Source organism: Mastigoproctus giganteus, chromosome 8, assembly GCF_048544385.1.
Source record: "Mastigoproctus giganteus isolate SK-2022 chromosome 8, ASM4854438v1, whole genome shotgun sequence".
Taxonomy (NCBI): domain Eukaryota; kingdom Metazoa; phylum Arthropoda; class Arachnida; order Uropygi; family Thelyphonidae; genus Mastigoproctus; species Mastigoproctus giganteus.
The window spans coordinates 77604128-77629512 of NC_143582.1; the positions used below are offsets into that span (position 1 = coordinate 77604128).

General features: G+C 34.1%; 1 protein-coding gene across 1 annotated transcript in view; it reads left to right on the forward strand.

The window, feature by feature from the left end:
* The first annotated feature begins 1003 nt into the window (after positions 1–1003).
* Positions 1004–25385, forward strand: part of Vti1a (Vesicle transport through interaction with t-SNAREs 1a) — a 116546-nt gene continuing 92164 nt past the window's right edge. The window contains exons 1-2 of the mRNA XM_090380277.1: positions 1004–1097; positions 23989–24047. Coding sequence (XP_090236403.1) covers positions 1004–1097; positions 23989–24047 — 153 coding nt within the window. The remainder of the gene's footprint in view (positions 1098–23988; positions 24048–25385) is intronic.

Sequence of the window (25385 nt, forward strand, 5' to 3'; positions counted from 1 at the left end):
CCATGGGGCAAGTGTGGGCAACGTCGGGCCTCAGCAGGGGTCTGGGGGCTAAATGGCCAGAAGAACAACGGTACACGACATCATACACATCAAGATCCATATACTTTTAAATCTCTGATCTTTACAGTGAACTGCATCACACCACAATGTAAACTACGCGGAGATGGGAGAAACCCCTGGTGCCGTTTGAGCCTAAACACACTTTACACTTTACTTTACTGCCACTAGTTGGTTAAAATCCCTGGGACGTGTAGCCGGACCAGGGAATCTGCTATCTGCGTGCTGATAATACCCAAAAAAGAAATAGAGAAGAAGGTGTTCATGTTCTGATATGTATATTTTATTTTCTGATATGTACAGTTCACAAGTTGCATTTAAGTCATTGCATCAAAAGAGGATGCTTTGAGATCAATAGTTGGTACCGTTAAGCTTGGACGTCCCCAATGCCTTATTAAAGTCTTCGGATTACCATATGAAAATAAACTCTGGTTTTTTTTTTAAATGACAACTCTCACAGCACTGTCTCTGATGTTTTTCAGCGAACGCTACCATTTATACTTGGACAAATAGTTGGGAATTATCGTTTTATCACAATTATTATTATTATTATTATTATTATTAGCTATATGGTGCAAGGAAGCCTGAGCCTTATGCTGCACCAGCCAAAAAAAAAAAAAAAATTCTGAATTACCCTGCGAGAGAAGTAGAAGGGAATCACCAAAAAAAGAAGAATGATGATATCCAGCTCAGGACCCTGGGTGTGCCAAGCCCATACTCACCAAATGTGAGCCACTGGGGTTTTCGTTCAGCTTGTTCGCGTTCAAATGTATATGCATCTAAGAATCGATTCGTTCACAAACTATACATCGGCTAAGAGTAGCTGTGGTTAATACAGTATCTATACAGTATCACGGTTAACTGTAGGAATTGAGGAACTGAAAGGCCCTAGCGACGTGATTTGTAAACTACAAACAAACATCTGTTTGTATGTCATATTATAAAGATGGCTTCGTTGATGGAGTCGTTTGAGCAGCAGTATGCTGCTTTGACAGCTGATATTACATCAAAAACGGGAAGAATTCCGAACCTCTCAGGGAGTAAGTGAAAAACTATATATATCTTAAAAAAAAACTGCGCAGCAAAAGAATTTTTCGCATAACTGTAAGCAGACAATTGATGAAATCATTCAATCTGAATTATTTTATCTTCCCTGTTACCGAAAAGAAACTCATATCTTATAAGAGTATAATTTACCATTAGAGGAAATTTCAGTTTTTCTTTATTTCTTAACGCAGTGAATTGACTTTTATGGCGTTAGTTAAGAATAATACATAGTTTAGAGCAAAAGTTGCAAGCCATGAAAGCTATATATAGTCGTTGTACATGGGCTTAGCCAATTTCTGTGCATAGCTATAAGCAAACTGGGTTTGCCACTTGGTGCATTGAGTTCACCTTGGAGGTACTTTGCTACGAGTTGCTTAGTATTGCACGACTCTAAATAAAAGGCACTGCCGTAATGGAGACGTATATTGCTTTTAGGAGCTCACATCTGGTGAGTACGGGCATGGCACACCCAGGTTCCTTAGCTGGATATCATCATTCTTCTCTTTCTTGGTGATTCCTTTCTACTTCTCTCTCTCCCTCGCTCAGGGTAACTCGGGAATTTTTTTTTTTTTTTTGGCTGGTGCAGCCTAAGCCTCAGGCTTCCTTGCACCATATGGCTAATAATAATAATATTTGAAGTATATGCCACTATTCAGAATTGCGTTTTGACTCTCATTAGAGTTGAAGTCTGGGTTGATGTTTGCATATACTTAAATGGCAATATTTATTGCACCATCTGACATATTGTGGATCCCACTGCAGGATTGCACAATGCTTACCTGCCCGCTGATGAGATTCCAGTCACAGTCAAAACCTGTGTCTGGGTAGTAGCATATATTTTAAATAAAAAGTAATATATTTCTCCATTGGAGTCATGAAATACCGAGGCAACTTGTGGTGAAGTGCCTCCACAATATGAAATTGATGCACTAAATAGCAAACCCAGTTTGCTCATAGCTATGCACAAAAATAAGCTATGTCTGATTACCATGACTTTACTATAAGACAAGAATAATACTTTCTGCATAACAGTGCAAAATTCGTATGTTTCACATAAAAGTGCTTATATCTTTCTTTGTTCGATTTGAGTATTTCATATATTAGAATACTAGCTTGTTTGGAGAAAAACTTTGGGGGGGGGGGAATTAACATCAACTGCTGGTTTGTAGTTTAATTAGCATGGAATCTGGCAAGGGCAGATTTGTGCAAAGGCATTGGTTGGTTCCTCCCCCATTCAGAGTTTGGGAAATGGCTACTGTAATGCTCACCTATTGACTTTGCACCTTGAGCCCCTGACAGACTAAATTCGTATGTTTACGTGGCATCCCGAGTGGTTGAACTGCATATCTTGATCTTCGTGTGATTTATATTGATTTAATGAGTGGGATTATTATAAAATGCATAGCCGATTGTGATTTTTTTTTTTTTTCAGAGATAGAGCCATTCCAAGACATTTTAATCACATTTTAAGCATCTTAACATGCATTTTAATCATGTGGATCACAAACTAAAAATCACCACTACATGAAAAATTTTCAGTAATACTGTATTTTTTCTTTTGCTGCTCCTGTAGACAAAACAGTGTCATTGACATATTGATTCATTTTACCCTCCCCCCCCCCCCCCAAACCCAAGAGCCCTGGACACTTTTATAAATTTGTATGGTCTAGACAAAATATCTATACACAGGCCATATAGAGGAGGGTTCAGGAAAATTTTTCAAATAATAATACTCAGCACACTAATTTAAGTATTTTTTTTTTTTTATCAAAAATATTGTTGATGGCTAATATATACTATGGGCTTAGCAGACTTTTTAAAAAGATAATCAAATTAATGTGGAGCCTGGAGTTGTCACGGGCACTGCCAAATTATAGGCTCCAGAGTTCTCATTTGTGTAGGCACAAATTCAGCTGAAATGAGGACTACTGCCTGGGCAGAGTTGCTTCTGAGTTTTCCTTGGCACAGCCTTGAGAATGAATACAAAACAAGGCTATTTTAGAACAGGGTGTGCACTCCAGTCTGTTTGGTTAAACTGTAATGAACTGTGTTTTTTTTAATACACTAATATTCAGCTAGTGAACACAGGTTAGGTTAGTTACGCCACTAATTCGGGATGGAATCAAGCAAAAAAAACTGTGACCATATGCAATATCACACATTGAAGATTACAAACACTGTTTTTTTGTTTGAATCCACCCTAAATTAGTGGCATAAGCTAAATAACCTTTTGTTCGCTAGCCGAATATTAGGATATTCGATTTTAATATAATTTATTAAATTATATTAAAATATTAAAAAAAAACCACAGTTTAACCAAATAAACTGGAGTGCGCACACTGTTCTAAAGATTAACCTCAAAAAAATATATAGTTAATATTTTTGGGATGTAGGTGTATCACATATCCTGATTGCCTCATGTTAAGGATTAAATTATGAGTACATTAAATAATTTAAATCTTAATTTGTGTAAGAGAAAATTAATTTAGAAAATTAAGATAATTCAAAACGGCATAAGCTAAATAACCTTTTGTTCGCTAGCCGACTATTAGGATATTCGATTTTAATATAATTTATTAAATTATATTAATATATTAAAAAAAACCCACAGTTTAACCAAATAAACTGGAGTGCGCACACTGTTCTAAAGATTAACCTCAAAAAATATATAGTTAATATTTTTGGGATGTATGTGTATCACATATCCTGATTGCCTCATGTTAAGGATTAAATTATGAGTACATTAAATAATTTAAATCTTAATTTGTGTAAGAGAAAATTAATTTAGAAAATTAAGATAATTCAAAACAGAAGAAAAGTTTTGAATTCATGCCATATGTAAGTGCAGTATTAGCCATATGGTACAAAGTAACCCTAAGCTTTTGATGCACTAGCCAAAAAAAAAAAATAATAATAATAATTAATTAATTAAAATAAAAATAATAATAGGTAAAAATAAAATAAACTACCTATTTGACTCCTTATATAGGTATCCAGCTTACCTTTGAATTTCCCCATGCTGTCAGCCTCAACCACACATGAATGTAACTTATTCCAGTAATTTGATTAGCAACTTGCTGTATAAAAGAAAATCTCCTCTTGCAATCTATATAATTGTATAACATCTTATTTCCCATAATTTGAATTTATGGCCTGTAGTTCTCAAATCATTTATAACAGTGAAAATTCATTTTACTTTCACCTCTCAAAGCTTTATGCACCTCAATTAAGTCTTTTCTAAGATCTAGTTTCTAAGCTCTGTAGCCTACAAATTCAGTCTTTTCTCATATGGACACCCTTTTGCTAATCTCTCTTGGAATGATGCCTGTCTTTGGTCCACTTAAAAGAAGCTCAATGTCTTTTTTAAGTGTGGTTTCCATGCTTGAACACAATATTCCAATTGTAGTTTTACAGTTAGTTATTAGCAATGGCCACATGGTGCAAGGAAGCCTATGACTTATGCTGCACCAGCCAAAAAATAAAATAAAATAAGAATAAGAAAATTTAAAAAAATAAATTATTAATAAGAGAAAAGGAAATAGACAACCTATGTGTTTCCCTCCTCCCATAGGTAATTATTCAGCTGACCTTTGAATTTCCCTAAACTGTCAGCCTCTACCACCCATGTAGGTAACTTATTCCAGAATTTATAACTCGCAGGCTAAAATAAAACTTCCTGCTATCCAATCTAAACATCTCCCCTGTAACATGAAATTATGGCCCCTAGTTCTAGAATCATTTATAACCGTGAAAATTTTGTCCCCATTCATTTTACTTATGCCTCTAGGAGCCTTAAACACCTCAATCAAATCTCCTCTAAGGTGCCTAGTTTCCAAGCTCTGAAACCCACATATTCTAGGTCTTTACTCATATGGAGGCCCTTTTGCAGGTCTGACCAGGCAAGTTACCCGTTACCCATCTTTGGGCCCTTTCAAGAAGCACGTGTGCTTTATGTGCGGTCTCCATACTTGAACAGTATAAGAAGTTGCTGTATACTGTGGAATTATGACCTTCCTATGTCTATAAGCAAATGTACAATAAATCATCGATAGAACACCGTGGGCCTTGCTTGTCTGTCTACACTGTTCAGAGAACTTCATGTCTAACCATATTGTAACTCTCAAACCCATTTCTTCCACTGTTTTTAGTTCAGCCACACCAATGTATAATTTAGACTGGGGGTTTGAGCCCGTGACCACCAAATACATAGGATGTGGAAAGGTCATGGAATGACCACCGCATATCCCTGGAGCAATATGGCCTTAGTTGCTAATGCTCCTAAAAACCAAATAACAAACAAACACCAAGTGTATAAGTTATTTTGGGGTTGCTTTTCTCAAAGTGTAAGATTTTGCTGCATTAAAACATAGCTGCCACTTTTCTGATCATCCCTGAGGTCTAAGTTGTCCTAAAGAAGCACTGTTTGGCACTAATTATTGACTAGTGTACTGATCTTGATATCATTTGCAAATTTTGATATCACACCTCATATCCTCTCATCAATATCATTTTGGAAAATTAAAAAACAGCAGTGGTCCCAGTACTAATCATTGGGCGAGCCCCACTTATGTTAGCTTAATGTAGAATAATCATTAATCGAACCCTTTACCTCCTGCAGTCTATCTAAGGATTTTCCCTGTGATTCCAACATTCTAGTGTACAGTACCCTCTTATGCATGACTGAGTCTTGCACTTTGCTAAAATCCAACTAAAAGAAATTATTTCCTGTATACAGAGCATAAGTGACTCAAAATAGCCAACCAGGTTAGTTAAACATGATTTTCCCTTTGCAAAAACCATCTTGTGTTTAATTCAGAATTCCATTTCTATCTAAATGAACTTGTATTGTACTCTTGATTACTGACTGGGACTGAGTCAGATGTTTTTCTAAAATCAAAATAATAATGAAATTATTTCCTACATCCAGCTCATGAGTGGCTGTGTCAAAATAGCTAACCTGGTTAGTAAAATGTGATTTTCCCTTAAAATCTTGTTGTGTAGCCTTTAGAATTCCATTTCTAACTAAATGATCTTATCTTGTATTGCACTCTTTATTATTGCCTCCATAATTTTACCTACTACTGAAGTCAGGGAAAAATAGAAGGAAAGTCAGAGAAATAGTAGGGAAAAATCACAGAGGACAGATATTGATGTTAGTAATTACCCACTTCACCCTTAGAACTGCCTTTATGTATTGACGATATGTTGGCACTTTTCCAATCCAAGTGGATCACTCCAGAGTCCAATGACATCTCATAATTAACCCTAATTATTCCATACACTCTTTCCTGCTGCCTCCCTCAAAATTACTGGGTATGTGCCATCAACTCCAGGAGCCTTATTTACCTTTAGGCATGAAAGTTTTTCTTATGAATAATCATCAGAAATTTCAATATTGCTAATTTATGCTTTTCAGCTTCACTTGCCAGTTTCTCCTCATTATGAAGGGCCTTTCTTCTGTAAAAATATCAATGTATAGTACCTATTCAATTCATCTACAACATCAGCTTGTTCTGGTTCTACAACATATGGTTTAGATCTGATTTGTACTTTGCTTCTTAGTATTCAGATACATGAAAATTTCCTTGTTCTTTGTTTTCTCAGCCATCAATTTCTCCTTTTCATTTGCGCACCTAACCCTTTCTGTGGCACTATTACAGATCAACTTGTAGCTGTTATAAGCTTCAGTACTTTTCATTGTTCTGTAACTTTTCCATACATTGGCAACTTTTTCTGATATATTAATCTGGCTAGTTCATTTATTCATCCATCCATCCCGAAATCCTCATGTTGTACTTTTTTTTTAAACTATAATGCTCATTTACAATCTGTTCGAGCTAACGAACATTAAGTAAATCTGATGTATGACAAATGTCAGTAGGATTGTCTTGAAGGAAGGAGACATCCAGTTACAACTCTTCTGTTGAGTTTACTTAATCACTGATGACTGCATTCACACTGAATAGATTAGTTTAATTAAAACATTTATACATTCACAGCTTCTGACTATAGTTTTAAAGGTATGCCATAATTCTAATGTATTTGCACTTTGTGAACTGTCTCTCCAGTTGATAGTACCTTAAGTACACTATATAGTACCTTAAGCTGTTATGATCTTTCCTGAAATTAAAAACTCATTTGTTTGCCATTAATTACTGCTACCTCTCTCCTCATCATCCAAATTAGAACTCTGTGATCATTCCTTAATGATAGTTCCTGTACTGCTATCAGCACTGTCTTCTGGTTTGTGGGTGATGTTCAGGTCTAGAATAATTTTGCCTTTAGTATTTTCTTAACATGCTGATACAAATAACAGTCATCTAATTGATTTAAAAATTTGTTCCCCATGGTGAATTTCCCTACCACCTGCTCCAATCAATCAGGTAGACAAATTGAGATCGCCCATAATAAGACACTCATACTTGCTAGACCATTCCATTTGCCTGTAGATTCTCTCATCATGGCCCCTAACAACCTTCTGATCTGTAGATTACTCTTACCCTCATATCTTCTACGAACTAACTCATGCCACCCAGATTCAACGCTAGCATGTGTAACTGCTGAATCCGGGAAAGCTTTTAATAAGAAGTATGACCCCAGCATGCTTTCTATCTTCCGTAGCCTTCCTAAATTCATTGTACATAACATAGTGAAATTCACCAACCCCATCAACAGCTATTTTGATACTGCTCTGGGTGACACCATATTTCCATTAGCCCAATAAATGTTAATGTTAGTTGTCCTTACCAGGAGTTTGAATTCACTTATTTTATTGATGATGCTTCTGACATTACTATATACAAGAGACTAGGTGTTCTTTGTGTAGTTATTATCCTCCTTTCAAACCTCTTGAAGTTATATAAGCTTGTTTCCCTATCATTAGCCTCTTACCCATTTGAAACATTGCTACCCTGAGAATCCATATCACCAGATAAACTTGTATCTGTATTACCTCTATTCCCTTCCCTCTTCCAACTGTCATTTTCTATGAACTCTTAAGTATCCTCAATGATACTGGCAAAACCTTGCACCCACTTCATTCAAATGAATCCCATCTCTACAAAAAAAGATTCTTTGTACCTATAAGTTTGGACTTTGAAGGAGATATTAGCTCTCCTGGAATATTGGTATTCATTTTTTTTTTTCTTCAATACACCCCAGGGGCTTACATCTGGTGAGTATGGACTTAGCACACCCAGGGTTCTGAGCTGGATATCGTTTTTTTCTTTCTTGATAATTCCATTCTACTCTCTCTCAATTTTATTTTTGGTCGGTGCAGCATAAGCCTCAGGCTTCCTTGCACCATATGGATTATAATATTAATAATAATAATAATAAGTAAATATCTTTGTGTTTCTGGTGTATTATGAAGATAAACTGTATAGGAAACATGATTATAATACAAAAAAAAAATCCATAATATTTCTGCATATCCCTTGGAAGGTAAATCAGTGGTACATAATGTAGTCCATAGCACTTGCTTCCCAATTTAGAATGCCTTAGTTCTTGTGTTAGTTACAAAGCACATGGTGCAAACCACATAGTGGATGTAGTTCAGCACTGGACTTGTGTGATAATATTTTGTAAATTTGATGAACTCTGTAGTAATTGAATTGTACATCGTTTTTGACTATTAAATTTTATTTTCTCTATTTAATAATTTCCCACTACAATTATATTGTAACTGATATTAATATATAATACCATAAATTGCACTTTGATTAATTGTAGCTATAATTTTCTGTATTATATGAATAACCACAATATATGAAACTTATTTGACTTTAGTCTTAAGTCTAGATGAAAACATGAAATAAAAAAACAACAAAAGACAATATAAAATATGCAGTGCCGGCCTTAGCAAATGTGGATCTGGATTGGTGCATGCTGCCGATGTCCTCTTGAAAAATTCAATATTAACCCCTCAATATTTTGAAATAATGGAAAACTAAAACTATTAAAAATTCATTATTATTTTTATATTATTGCAATTTGTTAACAATTGACCAAACATTTTGATAATATAAACAAAACTAATCAGAAGGATATTTTTCTTGCCTTTTTATTGGCAGAATCTTTCAAAACTGTCTCAAAATTTAAATTCTTTGCTTCTTCTCTTTAAATAGATAAAATTGCAAGGCTGTTGAGTCTCTCTCTCTTGAAGCATCGTCGACCTCAATATGCTTTTATTAACTTTAATCAGGAAAAGCATCTTTCTCCTGACGTTAGAGTCACTGGAATTGTTAAAAATATTCTTAGCGATATGAATAAATTTGGAAATCCAGTGGCTCTTTCATTAGTTGCGAGAAATTTTAAAATATTTAAAGGATTTTTGAAGCATGATTCTGGAAGAATTGGTTTCAGTGCTTCCATTTCCTCCATAAGCATATGGCCACCAATATCTGCTACCTTCACAGACTTGACCAATTCGTTGCTCTCAGTGATTTTGGCATCTGAAAGTGCAATTTCTAAATCTCCAGCATGTTTTCTTAACTCATCCTTTGGAATTCTTAGAAATTTTCCCAAGAAACCAAAAAGATTATTATGTTTTACTAACTGTTCAAAACATGGCTCTAGAGACTGCAAAGTCTTGTTTAAGATTTGATTAAAGCAGTTTATCCTGTAAGCTTCCTTCGGATTTGTTATAGGTTCATCAGCAGGCTTGTGATTGAAGCGTTTCTTTCTTTTTTGTAATCTTCTTGTGCGAAATTCAGGAGATACTTCCAATTCTGTCGCAAGTTCTGTGGCACTAACTAAGACTTGTTTAAAGCCAGTCTCTCTATACTTTGACATCCAGTGCAGAAGCTTTTTAAATGAAGAAAGAGCTGTAGAATCACTTTGCAGTTCTTTACTAACAAAATTTACTTGAAACAACAAATCATACCAAAATACTAATGAAACAAGAAACTCGTATTCCTTGATCTGGTTAGCTAGTGATTCAGCTTCACTTCTTGCTTGAGCATCTTCTAAATAGATAAATTTCTGCTATTTCCAAAAGTGCATCATAGAAATCACCAACTTGATACCTTAAAGCCTTCATAGTTTGCATTTGATACTTCCACCTTGTTTCACAGAAAGGCTTTGCAGAAAGACCCTTCACATATTTTTTGAATACTGGCCATCTCTTTGTTGATGCTGAAAAGAGCACGTACAGATGTTGACATGTCCGAAAGGTAATTGCATCAGTACAGGTTTTAGCCATATCTCCTAGAATTAGATTGTAATTGTGACAAGCACAAGGTGTAAAAAATGCTCTTGAATTTTCCTGTAAAATTTGTGCCTGAACATCTGAAACTTTTCCTCTCATATTAGCTCCATTGTCATAACCTTGACCTCAGATATTAGTTATGTCTAATACTAATATTTTGACTTTCTGTTTCAGCACATTGTACAAATTTTCTCTGATACTGCTCTTTACATTGATAAATTTTATAAACTGTTCATACACACCAACTGGCGTATTGGGCAATGTTCCATCAGAGACGTATCTAATTGTCAGGGACATTTGTTCCTGATGACTGATATCGGTTGTACAATAAAGAATAACGGCAAAATACTTCACCGATTTTATTTGCCCAACAATATTGTTTTGTACTGCATCTCCCATGATACCGAGGAGCTCATTTTGAATTCATTTTCCGAGGTAGTGGTCCTGAATATCTTTATCAGAAATTCATCAAAGGTGCTCTTGAATAATGGGGTCAAATTTTTCCAATAATTCTGTAATACCAAGAAAGTTTCCATTGTTGGAATTTCCCAGTTCAACAGAGCCATGAAAAGCCAAATTATGCTCTGACAAAAATTGAACAGCAACTAATTGTTCAAAAACTTGACACCATCGCTTTTTTTCTTGATCAATCTGTTTCTGTTCAATTTTGTCAATAGTTTCTTCAGCAGAGTCTGCTCTGCAGTTCACAACAATTTACCATAGCTCTGAAATGGCCTTTTGATTTTTCATGCTCTGATAATCTTGTGTGAATATTGGGCCAATCATCAAATCCATTTGTAGCCAAGACGCTTTTCATATCCATTTACAAAGAGGTGACAGAAAAATCAAAATACACTGCCAGCTGATTCTGAGTATATTATCCACAGGCAAAGAATGATTTCCCCATTCAGAAGCTTCCTTTGGCAGTGAATTTTTGTTCGTTCCATGGAAAATCTTCCAAAAGAATTTTTGGTGGACTTTTCTTCACTAAATAGTCTCTCACGTTGAACAATTCTTTTTGGCCAAGTGATTGGATCATGTTATGTTTAGCTGACCTTCAAGGCTTGAATTGTTTTGATCTTCTTTTTCTTGATTCCTGATTGACTCTTTGCTCTGATTAGTTGTGTCATCAGCCGGAAGTATTTCTGAGTCAACATCTGTTTCCTCAAAGTCTTGATTGCTTATGTCACTCTGACTGGTTATTGTGTCATCATCTTCTTGATCATCTTTGAAGAGATGATCTCTTCACTCTGACTTGTTGTTTCTGGGTGAAACATTTCCATGTTAACGACTGATTCTAGAGATGTGCTTTCTTCCACTTTCATAAATTTTTCAGAACTCGGACCTGCTTCGTCGGACGTCCTTGACAAATACTTATCTAAAGCACCATGTTGCTTTCCGTTAGTGGCTTGTATTAATTTATTTAATTTTCTTTTTAAATTTCCACTCAGGTATTTTCTCCCAATATCTCTAGCTCTCTTTGGCCTTGGCATTGCACTGAAATTATTAAAAATAACAAATAAATCTACGAATATGGAATATAAAGAAATGATCATAATGAAACCAAAGTTTCACAGATAAAATTGAATTTGACAGAAGCAAGTAGTATGGGTGCTGTAAAATAATATCAGCTTATGAATTTTTTGCTTTATTTTCACAACCATAAGCATAATTTAAAAAAAGGTTTTGATGGTATTATTCCCCATATGTAATTTACATATTATTTTTATAAACAATTAAATTCAATTTATTGCTCAGAATTTATGATCAAAATATAAAAAATATATTAAAAAATAACCTCACATTCCAAAAAAAAAATTAAATGTAAGTTCTTTTATTGAATAGAACTAAGTTTTATTTGAAATGTAGTTACATTGTAACTACATTTCAAATTGGCTGTCGTGTCAGTCGAATCCAAACTTTATACATCAGAATTTTTTTCTCATGGTTCCAGGAATTTGCAAATTTTCATTTTTAGGTTAGCTAGGAACAGTAGCGTAACTAGAAAAAATTGGCCCCAACGGAAATTCAGGTCACGGGCCCTTCCCTGTTAACCCAACTGCACAATAAAAAACAAAAAAACTCAACATATTACCCGTTATTTCTGAAAAATACCTATCATAATTTTGTTTTTACTTTTTTCCGAACAAAGAAATAAAATACCAGAGGATGACAATTATACCAACAACTGTCTACTTACTTTTTACAGCATACTTGCATTTTACGGGGTATATCAACGTGATTGACATCATTCTTGCAAATCTAGGTTTATCCATGTCACTTACATAGGTTGAGAAAACATACTTTTCTCCCTCTTGGTGCTGGATTATTCAAGTGAAAGAAATAGTTTTTTTTAATAGATTTTCATTTGAACCACTGAAAGATTATGTTGATATATGCCACCAATTCAGGATGGATTCAAGCGAAAAACTGTGTCCATAATCTTGTATACAAGTGGTTCCCAAACTATTGAGATCTACAGACCCTTTAAAAATTTTTTTAAAAAAGTTTATGGACCCCTCCAAAACATTAAAAAAAAAAAAAAAAAAAGTTTATGGGCTCATATATATATATAGACAAATAGAATAGATAAGTGTATGAGTAGGGATGCTGACCTGTCAGGTGTGATTAAGATTGAAAAATTAACGTGCCTGAAAAATAAAAGCAAATTACATAAAATTAAATAAAAATATACAAATGGTACTTAATGCTATAATGGTACTTAGCATTAAGTACCATTTGTATATTTTTATTTAATATATACCAAATAGCATTATACTTAATGCTATTTGGTACTTAATGCTAAGTACTATAGATCCTAAGATTTTAACTGTCATCAAGGGCCGGCAGCCAAAACTAAAGGAAATAAAGCAAGTAAGGCCTCTGTTTCTGTTATGATATATACGTAGCAGACAGCTATGTGTATGTGTATATATATATATATATATATAAATTGAAGTACTATTACTATACTTATCCCTACTTCCTTTCTTCTTATGTCAGCAGTAGCTTTCTTTTACATAAATATAAATCAAATAATATTACCACAACTGAAATTTAAAATTATGTTGGCCTTCTATTTTCTATATAATATTCTATATATTCATTTCGTAGTTATCTGTTGAGCTAGCTGTTATCTTGCCTATTTGCTGTTAAATTTAAATTTTAACCAAACAGCCTTTATGGTTATGATTATTAATTGGGCCTAGTTAAACAGGCAGATGACAATCAGAAACAGATAGCTCTGCCAATTATTGGTGAGATATATTGAAAGGGGTTAGCCCTTGAAAAAGTTCCTTCCAGTGTATCTACAGATCAATAATTGGCTACATTATCATTAGTGTATTCTATATTGTATATGATTACTAATTATATGTTTATTTCCAGGGTATGGCAATGTAGACCTACACAGGCTATCTTAGTTTTTATAAGTTATTTTGGCCTTATGGCCCACTGTATACTGTTATGTTTATATACGTATTCAGTACCTATATAGTAGCTTAAAAGTTTTTCTTTTTTGTTTTGTTTTTTGTTTTTCTTTCAGTAGTTCTTTTAACCCCTTTTTGGTGATATTTCACATTTTTCGGAAATGGTACCTTCTAAGGGGGGGGTACCGCTAAATCATATTATAATTTGCATTATTTTAAATTTTATATCGGTTTTATTAATTGGAATTAAAGTGCTAAGTTATATAGGGGACTATCGGCTACTGTTTATATTTTACCTTTACTTCCCCTTCCCTGTTTGTTTATTTTTGTTATTTTATGTTAATTTTTCCTCTACATTTTTTGCCATACTACTGGCTTATGTTATATGTTGTTTTATTTTGAATTATCGGATATATATATATATATATATGTTTGTATAATTTCCTTTAATTTTATGTAATCTGCTTTTATTTTTCAGGCAGTTTTTAATTGTTCCATTGTAACTACACCTGACAGGTCAGCACCCCTACTCATACACTTATCTAATCTATTTGTCTATATTTCATTATGGTTGCTGAGTATTTCTGCTATTACTTACAGTGATCCGGATCCATAAAATAGCACAATATATTATTTTTTCATTCTTTTTTAGCCGTTATTATTTTTCACTACAACTTATTCTCTGTATTTCTCTGTGTATGTACTGTATATGTGTATATATGAATGAATACTGGGTTTTCTGAAAAGAAAATTCAAAGTTTTGTGTTTAGAACAACTCAGTTCTATTCTTATTTTTACATAATAATAACTTTATTTACCTTAACTTTATTTTACATAATATAACTTTACTTAATATATAATAATTTTATTTATCATTAAGTCGCTAACGAATAATTTGACCAGTTCCAGAAGGTTCATTTTGCATACCCCAGTTTGGGAAGCGTATACTATAGAATACGAAAATTGTTGTAAACGTGAATCCGTTAGTCTTGGATGTTTATCTCACACTTGCCACTGTTTAAAACAGTGTCAAGTGGGAAATAAACATCCTAACTAAGACTAACAGATTAGTGGGCTAGGAATGTCAATCACTGTTACTCGCAACGATCAGTCGGAAGGGGTATTAGATTGTAGATTTACGGAGTTTTTTTTTTTTTTTTAATTTTCATAATTTTACTTTTGCTAGCATAGTACAACGGTTAATTTTTTTTTCATTTGAGAATTTTACGTTTCCAAGCATAATGGTTTTCCCTCATATACCGTTGTATTAAATGTAAACTGCGATTCACTCTGCGGAAATGTTTTCTGTAATAGGTATATAACACGATACATTAAATCCAATTTGAAAGAATTATGTCAATAGCATTAATATACCCCATAAAATGCATGTATGCCCTTTTTACTTTACTGTTATTTTTTTTATTAATGGCTATTAATGAAGTGAGAATAAAATATTTAAATTGGTATATTGATAACAATGATATATTTAATAGGAATCACATAATAATACAATACACTAAATGCTTCTAAATGTAAGTTTAAATATGCATTTAAACACAAAAGCAAATGATGTACAAAAAAAAAAAAAATAATATATATATATATATATATATATATATAATATTTTTTTAAAATTTTTTTAAATTTTTTAAAGACAGTTAATGATCACTGTCAAGCTGAGCTTCTTCAGAGAGACCTAGATAGACTTCAGGAATGGTCAGAAAAATGGCAGCTGTGCTTTAATCCAACAAAGTGTGAGGTATTACACCTGGGAAACAGTAATCCCAAAAAAACTTATTCACTTGGTGGAGTTCAACTAAACCCAGTACTGGAGGAAAGGGACTTGGGTGTTACGATACGGTCAGACATGAAATTCTCTGAGCAGTGTAAACAGGTTGCAAGGAAGGCCCATGGTGTCCTATCGATGATCTATTGAACTTTTGCAAGTAGAGATAGGGACGTGATAATCCCATTATATAAGGCTTATGTTAGACCACACTTGGAATACTGTGTTCAAGTATGGAGACCACACCTAAAGAAAGACATCGAGCTTCTTGAAAGGGTGCAAAGAAGCGTAACTCGCCTGGTGAGATCGGCAAAAGGACGTCCTTATGAAGAAAGACTTCGAATATGTGGGTTGCAGAGTTTGGAAACTAGACACCTTAGAGGAGATTTGATCGAGGTGTTTAAGGCTCTGAGAGGCATCAGTAAAATGAATGAGGACAAAATTTTCAAGATTATAAATGATGCTAGAACTAGGGGACATAAATTCAAGTTATGGGGGGAAATGTTTAGATTGGACTGCAGGAAGTTTTATTTTAGCCAGTGAGTTATAAATTACTGGAATAAGTTGCCTTCATAGGTGGTAGAGGCCGACAGTTTGGGGAAATTCAAAGGTCATCTGGATAGTACTTTCGGGTAAGGGAAGCGCATAGGATGATAGGTTTAATTTCCTTTTTATTTATTTTTTATTTTATTTTATTATTTTTTTTATTTATTAATTATTATTATTTAGTTATTTATTTTTTGTTTTTATCATTGTTTTGTTCGGATTTTTATTTATTTATTTATTTTATTTTTTTTTTTGTGGCTGGTGCAGCATAAGCCATAGGCTTCCTTGCACCATGCGGCCGTTACTAATACTAATATATATGGCACCTCCTTAGCCAGGTGGGCAGGAGCAGCAGTGTGTAGCACATGCTTCTTGATTAGACCGGGGTTCGAGCCCGTGACCACCAAATACAGAGGATGCAGAAAGGTCAGGGAATGACCACTGCATATCCCCAGAGCAATATGGCCTTAGTTGCTAATGCTCCTAAAAACTAAATAACAACAAAAATATATATTTAAATAGCAAGTATGCAAATTGAATAAATTTCATTAACACAAAGCAACTTACCATATATTCTGACATTTAAGTTGATTTTTATTTTCTTGCTTTGAAAATTTATATTTAGAACTTCTTTCTAATTGTATAGAAATCATCAGTTAGCTGAGACACATCCATATTTTCTGCCTTTATGCAGGAATTTTTCTAATGCAAATTCAAACATTATATGAACTCATTTTGTATTTTAGAACTTAGATATTTTGATGTGCCACAATGGCAAATTTAACACTTGTTTCATAGTGTCATCATATTTGGCTAAACGTTTTACCTCAGACAAAAAGCTTCCATTGTATGTATCTTTCAAACTCTCGATGACCTTGAAATGTGATTGAATATTTTGATAATTTTAGAGTTATTTTGATAAGCCATTCCAAAACTTTATGCCAAAAATTAATTTCTTGTTGTAAATTCTATTCTACATTTTTATCCAAACATTTGTTTGCCATCCATAATTCTTTAACATAACAAACCTCTGTCTGTGACAAACTTTTATTGGATATATTTTGCCAATCCTTTATTCCTTTTATCCATCCAGAATTCTGCCCACTTGATGAGAGCATCCAACAGGGTTCACAGTACAGTGTATCCAATTTTGGGGAATAACACAACCAAAATCTGTTCATTTTGAAGCCCAATTTGTTTGTTTTGTAATAGCTTTCTGAAAATGACCTGTTGCTTTGATTTTTTTGGGAATAGGCCGTTAGGTCTACAAATCCCAGGGGCTCACATCTGGTGAGTATGGCCTTAGTACACTCAGGGTCCTGAACTGGATATCATAATTTTTCTCTTTCTTGGTGATTCCCTTCTACTTTCTCTCTCTCTCTCTCTCTCTCTCTCTCTCTCTCTCTCTCTCTCTCTCTCTCTCTCTCTCTCTCTCAGGGTAATTCAGAAATTTTTTTTTGGCTGGTGCAGCATAAGCCTCAGGCTTTCTTGCACCATGTGGCTAATAATAATAATAAAAGGTCCATGTTGTAAGATGATGTAATTCCTTGACACAACAAGCCTCTGTATGCGATGAAATCTCTTCATATCCGTTGTTATTATGTCTGGATAATTAGCAATGTCACTTGGATATTGTTCACTAACTAAATTTTTTAATAGTTTGAGTTTATTGGTGTTCATTTGGTTTTTTACATCTATATCTAGTTTGTGCTGGAAAAGATGATGTTGCAGATACTGAACCCGATGTTGATGCTGTTATTTCTGATGTTTCTGTTGAAGTGAATGAAAAAATTGGAAGAGCTCATGTTGCTCCCTCCCGGGGGGGGGGGAGAAAACAACTTTGGAATTTTCTTTAATTCTTTTTCTAGTGCTTCTGTGGACTCTTTTTCCTTTTAGTGTAGCTTATATTATTCTTTCTTTTTTTTTTTTTTTTTTCCATTCAAAAAAGAAATTATAAGGCAGCAGACGAATTAGTAAAAGTTTTCTTACATGTTTTGTTTCTAACTTACTTGTCGAATAACAAACTTTATAAAATAACTGCACTTTATGCTCTATCAGTGATAAAATGACAAACTCCAACATTCATTAAACCGTAAAGCTTTCTTATATTTAGCCTGTTGAATAGGTGAGTGGGAGAATAATAAGAAAATATGTTTCGTAGCAGACACTCATCGACGGCATGGAACACCACCTAGACACTGCTAGTTGGAGTGAATGACAATAACACAGTTGATAAGAACCAGACAGGTAATCTCAGCCTTTAATTTCTTATACATCATTGTTGATACCAACCATTACGAATGCATTGTCAGTACAAGTGCAATAAGTCTGTGCAATTCTAATCCATTACTTCTTAGCGATGTTTTCAAAGATTTACATATTTCTTCCGCAATGCATTCATTGAGTTCGATTATGTTAAGAAAAGTTACCACAAATCGACCTTGAAATTCAAATAGTACCGTATTACAATTCTCAACATATTTATAACACTAATGTCATTACTTTCATCGTGAGTTTCTATTTCTTAATTCAGGTTTTAAATTATCCACGAAACGTGATGCTATAGCATTGCATATTATTGAAGTACGTTTTGTTCTTCGCAGTTTGAAGTCCTTACTTACCTTGCTGTCTGAAAAACAAAATTTACAAATGTCACTCAAATGATCAACTACCCTTAATTTCTTATACAGCTATGAAAAATGCTATGCTGCTTTCTGTCTTTGCACCTGTGTCGCCAATTTTCTTGAATGGCAATACTCTCTAATGCTGAAAACTAAAGGGCTCTTCGGCTTTCTTGTGCTTCGTTTGTATTACAGTGCCTTTCGATATCACTTAATTTGGCTGTCAGAGTGGACTGCAATATTTACAAAATCACTTTAAATAATCACCATCTAATTTGCAGATTCAGTTCTTATATTTAGTGTCTTTGAGATCACGAAACTTTCAAAGAAAGGAAGTTGAAGAGTTCTGAGTGATTGGTGCAAATTCATATCATTATTATTATCATCATTAGCCATATGGTACAAGGAAGTTGAAGAGTTCTGAGTGATTGGTGCAAATTCATATCATTATTATTATCATCATTAGCCATATGGTACAAGGAAGCCTGAGGCTTATGCTGCATCAGCCAAAAAAAAAAAAAAAAATTTCCTAATTACCCCGAGAGAGAGAGAGAGAGAGAGAGAGGAGAGAGAGAAGTAGAAGGGAATCACCAAGAAAAAGAAGAATGATGATATCCAGCTCAGGACCCTGGGTGTGCCAAGCCCATACTCACGAGATGTGAGCCCCTGGGGTTAATATATCTTTCTCTGATCTGTAAGTGATCCAGCAACAAATTTTCAATAAAAAAAAATTGCTGCCATCAGAGTAATAAAATTACAAATTGTTCTGTCAAATTGTAACAAAATGCAAAGAATATTAAAAAAAATAATAATAAATAAATAAATACAATAAAACAAATCTACAGCAATGAGTAATATATATATATTATTATTGCAAACTATACGTTTGCTGATCGCCAACATCATGGACCATTCGTAATTTGTGAATGGTCCATTGTGTAAACTTATGAAAACTGGAATAATAAATTCACTTATTACAGAATCACAAAAAAGAAGTTGGCATTGTATTGTGCACATAAAGCAAATCAATGCATACTTCTCTATTCAGAGATGTGCATTCATTGTTCACTGAGTGCAAAAGGGGAAAAAAAAAAGGTGCAGTCAAGAAAAATAACCTTTTGAAATTCATGTTATATCTTTCTATGATGTGTAAATGATCCTTCAACAAATTTTCAATAAAAAAAAAAAAAAAATTGACTGACACCACAGTAATAAAATTACAAATCGTTCTGTCAAATTGCAACAAAATGTATAGATTATAAAGTAAATAAATAAGTAAATCTACAGTAATGAGTAACAAATATTAGTATCAAAACTGGACAACGTTTGACAATCGCCGACATAATGGATCATTCATATTTGTGAATGGTCCACATTCACAAATTATACATTCACAATTTGTGAATGAAAACTGTATAAATTATTGGCCATATAGATGAAAATGGGGATAATAAATTTACTAACATCTTCAGCCTTTCTATTACAGGTTAGAAAACAATGGTGGTAATGAGTAAATTTTTTCGTGTTCTGATAAACTTAAATGTAGAATCACAGAATGGTACATTGTTTGATAAGAGCTGTAGAACTTTTTCTGCCAATAAAGCAAATGAAAATCTATGTGATTGGCTAAATTTTTTTGTTTTGTTTCCCACACTCATTTCCCCAGTTTCTCCTTCAAGTAACATTGCAACAAATTTTCCCACAACAAACGAAAACAGAAAAGATCCATATTAAAGGGTTATAAAATGTATTATTCATGACCAGTGTCTGGGGCCTGTTGGCTGTATAGAAAGAAAGCAATAGACAAGGGCAGAATGTTGTGAAAATGGCAAATGAACCTCAAAACCATAAACTTACCGAAACAATGCTTTGGAGCGACCAAAGTAGAGGCTTTACTCTGCCTGCCATTGATTATTCTGCTGTCTGAACACCATGGAACAAATGCTAATTATGGGAAGGATCCCTCCCAATGCTCTGGTCAGTTTCAGAACGAGAGAATCAAAGGTCCGCTATTCAGATGTGTTTCTCGTTAGTATAGTAATAACTCATTTCCCAGTCCTTGTAGTTTTTCATTTCAGATAAAAAAAAAAAAAAAAAAGCCAAATCTAGTGCGATGGGCATTAAAAACAACAATACTGTCCGTAAATTCACGAACACTAAAATAAAATCAGACTGTGATTATATTTGACTCTGGTTTTGCTGAATATTTCATGACTATCTTTTATTTACTAATATTTCTATAAGTGTGGCATCAGTCTAAATGCTAAACAGTACTCGGGCAGGCAGTCGCTGGGTTGATAGAATTTGTTACATTTCATTTTAAAAAAATTGCTCATTTAGCATTAGCAAAGGCACGTGATGCAAGAAAGCAAGCTTATATAGCATCAGCCAAAAAAAATAATAAATAAATAAATAAAACCCTTATTTCACCCATCCACTCGCTCCAAATGTTTGTCAAGTTCTGCCTTGAATCTGTTTAAGCTATCAACTTCTACAACAACAGATGGAAGTTTGTTCCACCAATCAACCACCCGCTGGCTAAAGGCAAACTTCCACACATCTTTCCTACAACCATCTTTCCTCAATTTGAATGAAATTCGTTAATTGTCTTGAAAAATGAATGTCTTCCAAATTTCATAGCCCCCTTTCAAGCTCAGCCCCAATGCAGCCACAGTGGCATAGTTCTGACACTGTCGCGTTCCAGCTCCAATTGAATAAATAAAATATAAATTTTATTTAACTACATAAGGAGCACAATTATTCAAATAAAAACACACCAACATTACAAAACAAGTTTATAGTGATGCATTCAGTGGGAGCGACCGAGGTTGCTAGGCCATACAGTGGGTATACAAAAGTAATGAATTTTCATAAATTTACAGTGATGAGCCAAAACATTATGACTAGCGAGTTGTTATGCAAATCGAAGCAACTGCAGGTAAACTATGGCACATGCGCGGGTCGGGACATGGTATAAAAACACCTGATATTGCACTCTGTTAATCAGTGTTACTCTTGTTCTTTAGATGGGAAAGGCAGCAGGCTTGAGCAATTTTGACAAAGGCCAATTTGTAATGCCCAGATGACTGGGTCAGAGCATATCCGAAACGGCACTGTCAGTTGTGGTTAGTACCTACCAAAAGTGGTCCAAAGAGGGGGAACCCACGAACTGCTGGCGAGGTGTTGGACGACTACAGCTCATTGATGCTCAATGTGAGAGAAGGCTCTCCTGGATGGTACGTGGCAACAGAAGGACAACTGTGGTGCAACTCGGCAGTAATTGGAATGCTGGTGATGGGAATAATGTGTCATAACACAGTACATCAAACCCTGCTTTAAATGGGGCTGCGTAGCTGCAGGCTGCTCCGAGTGCCCGTGCTAACCACGGTTCACCGATGACAGTGCCTGCAATGGGCATGCGAGCATCGAAATTGGTCCTTGAGTGATTGGAAGAAGGTAGTCTGGCCCGATGAATCGCATTTCCCATTGCACCATGTGGATGGCTGGGTACGTGTGCATTGTTTACCTGGGGAAGTGATGGTGCCTGGATGCACCGTACGACAAAAACAAGCTGATGGCGGCAATGTACTGCTGGGATACCCTGGGTCCAGTCATCCGTGTGCCAGGCACTCTGATGCTACCACCTACCTAAACATCATTGCTGACCAGGTACACCCTTTCATGGCAACAGGCTTTCCCTCTGGCAGTGCCGTCTTTCAGCAGGATAATGTGCCATGCCACACTTCCCGGATTGTGTGAGACTGGTTCAAGGAACATGAGGAAGACCTTCCAGGTATTGCCCTGGCCTCCAAACTCCCCAGACATCAATCCCATAGAGCATCTATGGTTTGTGTTGGAACAGTAACTCCAATCTGTGGCATCTCAACTACGGACCTTACAGGAGTTAAAAGGATCTGCTGGTTACATGTTGGTACCAGATAGCAAAATTCGCATTTAGAAATCTTGTAATGTCCATGCCTTGCTGGGTATGAGCTGTTTTGGCTGCACGTGAAGGACCAACATCATATTAGGTAGATGGCCATAATGTTTTGGCTCATCGGTGTATACACCACCTTGCGTCTGGCCCATACGGAAATTCTTTACACCTTATGTCTCTCCCATATATGTGTGAAAATTAATTAATTTTGATATTTCAAGAGATGTGTAAAAATTGGTCTTGAGACGATTACCCTGGATAAGTGGTTCTGAACCTTTTTTTTTTTTTTGCTCGTGGCCCACTTCTGAGTTTCATTCACCTCTGTGGCCCCCCTCATATATTGTTTAATTATAATAAATGCAATATTTATAATAAATATGTACTTTATTAACTGCACTTTTTATTTATAATATGTATTATATGTTTATAATATAAGGAATATTAATAATAAAAAAGGTGTTTATTAACTACAATCTTTATTTATAATAGAAATTTTACTCATATAATATTTTGTTTATTCATAATATACAGTTATGCTCCTAACAAAAAATATTACAATAATATTGTCCCTTAGTTTAGTGAGATCCTTGCAGATCTCACTAATTTCTTTTTTATATCAGTAATAATTTTATTTTAGAAGTGAACTTTTCATGGCTCACTTAACAGTTTCCATGGTCCCCAATTTTATGACTTTTACCCTTGGTCCCCTCAGAAATACAGTATGGCCCTCATTGAGAACCACTGCCCTAGATAATGGCCAAAATTTTTCCACCTTTATAAATTATACAGACTTCTGTTTTCACATATTATGAATTGAAAAATAAATAAATAAATAAAAAAATAAAAACATTATTTTTGTCTGCATCCTTTGTACTCATTGATAAAATGCTAATAATTTTTTTTAAAACATATTTAAAAAAAAAAAAGTCGTTTCAGGTTTCACAAGAGTCCCGCACGACTTAAATACATTTCAAAATCAGTTTTTAAACTTTAAAGTAAAAACATTTTCTTCTCTCTTTTTTTTCTTTTTGTTTATCTTTTTTTTTTTTTTTCCATTTTTTTTTGTTTAATTAAAATTTTTCTGCAATGCACAGGGCCCAATTGGTCCAATCGGCTTAAGGCCAGCCCTGAAAATATGTATTATAAAATCCAATTAACAGATTAAAAAAGAATGAAATATAATAGCATGTAATTGAGAACTCATTGCTACCAAAATGTAGTACTTGTTTTATTGTAAGTTCTTTCTCTACAGAATTGATACACAGTACATTTAAAAATGCTTACTATGCTATATAACTAAATATAGAAATATAATTAAAAACAGTATTTAAATTTTCAAAAAAAAAAATGTTTTATAGCTGACAAGAAAGTGATTGCTAATCAAGTGGAAAAGCATATTGAAGAAACTCATGAATTAGTAAGTACATTTTTTTACTTCTACAGTATTTTATTGCTGATAGAAATCATATTCAAATATGTAAGAATATTTATTTACTAGCTTTTTTTTTCTATCTGTATGTAGCATAAAATATGAATGTATAAGATTTGCGGTTATTAAAAATAACCAGAAGTTGTCAAAAAAAAATCAACTTAAGCTGAAATTTTTTTTAAGTCAACATATCTTTGATTCAGAAAACCACTGTATAATAGGTGCAACATTCCGATGGAGCTTCAAAGCAATGCTGCAGCCACCACGACTGTAGCATATCACTCACTTCAAGGAACACTCCCAAGTATTCTGGATCTTAAGTTTAAAAAATAATAATAATAAACCCATAGTTACAATTGGAAATTAAATGACTTTAGGAAACCTTGTTTGTAATTCCATAAGCAATTTATATCCTAATGTCAGTCAAATGCGTGCTGCAGTATGATTGGATGGTTCATTGATAATCAAGCTCAGTTCTTAATCACAGCTGACAGCTGTTATTCTTCAGACTACTGTTTTTAAATTTTTTTTTAACTTGAGGCTTAGAATGATGCTTGGAAAAGCATCATTCTAAGCCTCAAGTTATGGCAGTCACAGGAAGGTTTTCCATTTTCCATCAGGAAGGTCTAAATCAATGCACCATGGTGTTGGTGCATTGATTTAGACCATATTGTGCTATATGTATTATGTCTGTACAACTTCGTGTTCACTGGCCAATTTCAAATAGTTGTGCAAGCTGAAAAACCCAGAATAACTCAGTGGCGGGGGGGGGGGGAACTACTCTCTCATCTTGAGATTGGCCAAGTCCCAATTGATGAAGCTTTCAGAAATTCCTCTCATATACAAGAATTGAACTCGTATCTCTTCAAACAAGTGACAAGCAGAGAAACCACTATACTGTCACGGTGGATTTCCAAGGTTAGTGATGTGCTACAGTTACCTTGCCTGCGGTTGTGAATTGCACACATAAAAAAGTTGATGAAGCAAAAAGTTTAACAAAAAACATCTTTATATGATGTGTACAATTTGAAATAATAGTAATTGCACATACATCATGGAGTTTGGATAACACACTTTTCAGGAATCTGTGACATTTGGCATTTCCTCATCTTATGTAACACTTCATGAGGCATAAAGTAATTTCTAAATTATTGATTTTTATATGTGTGTATATGTTGAGATGCAGATTACTGTGGCTAGTCAAGTATGTCAGTAATGGACATTTTCAAAATCAAAGAAGTATGGGTTCACATTAAGTAAGCAGATTATGTTAAGTTTCTATATATAAATCAAAATTTATGTTAAAAACTTAAAATAATTTGTAAT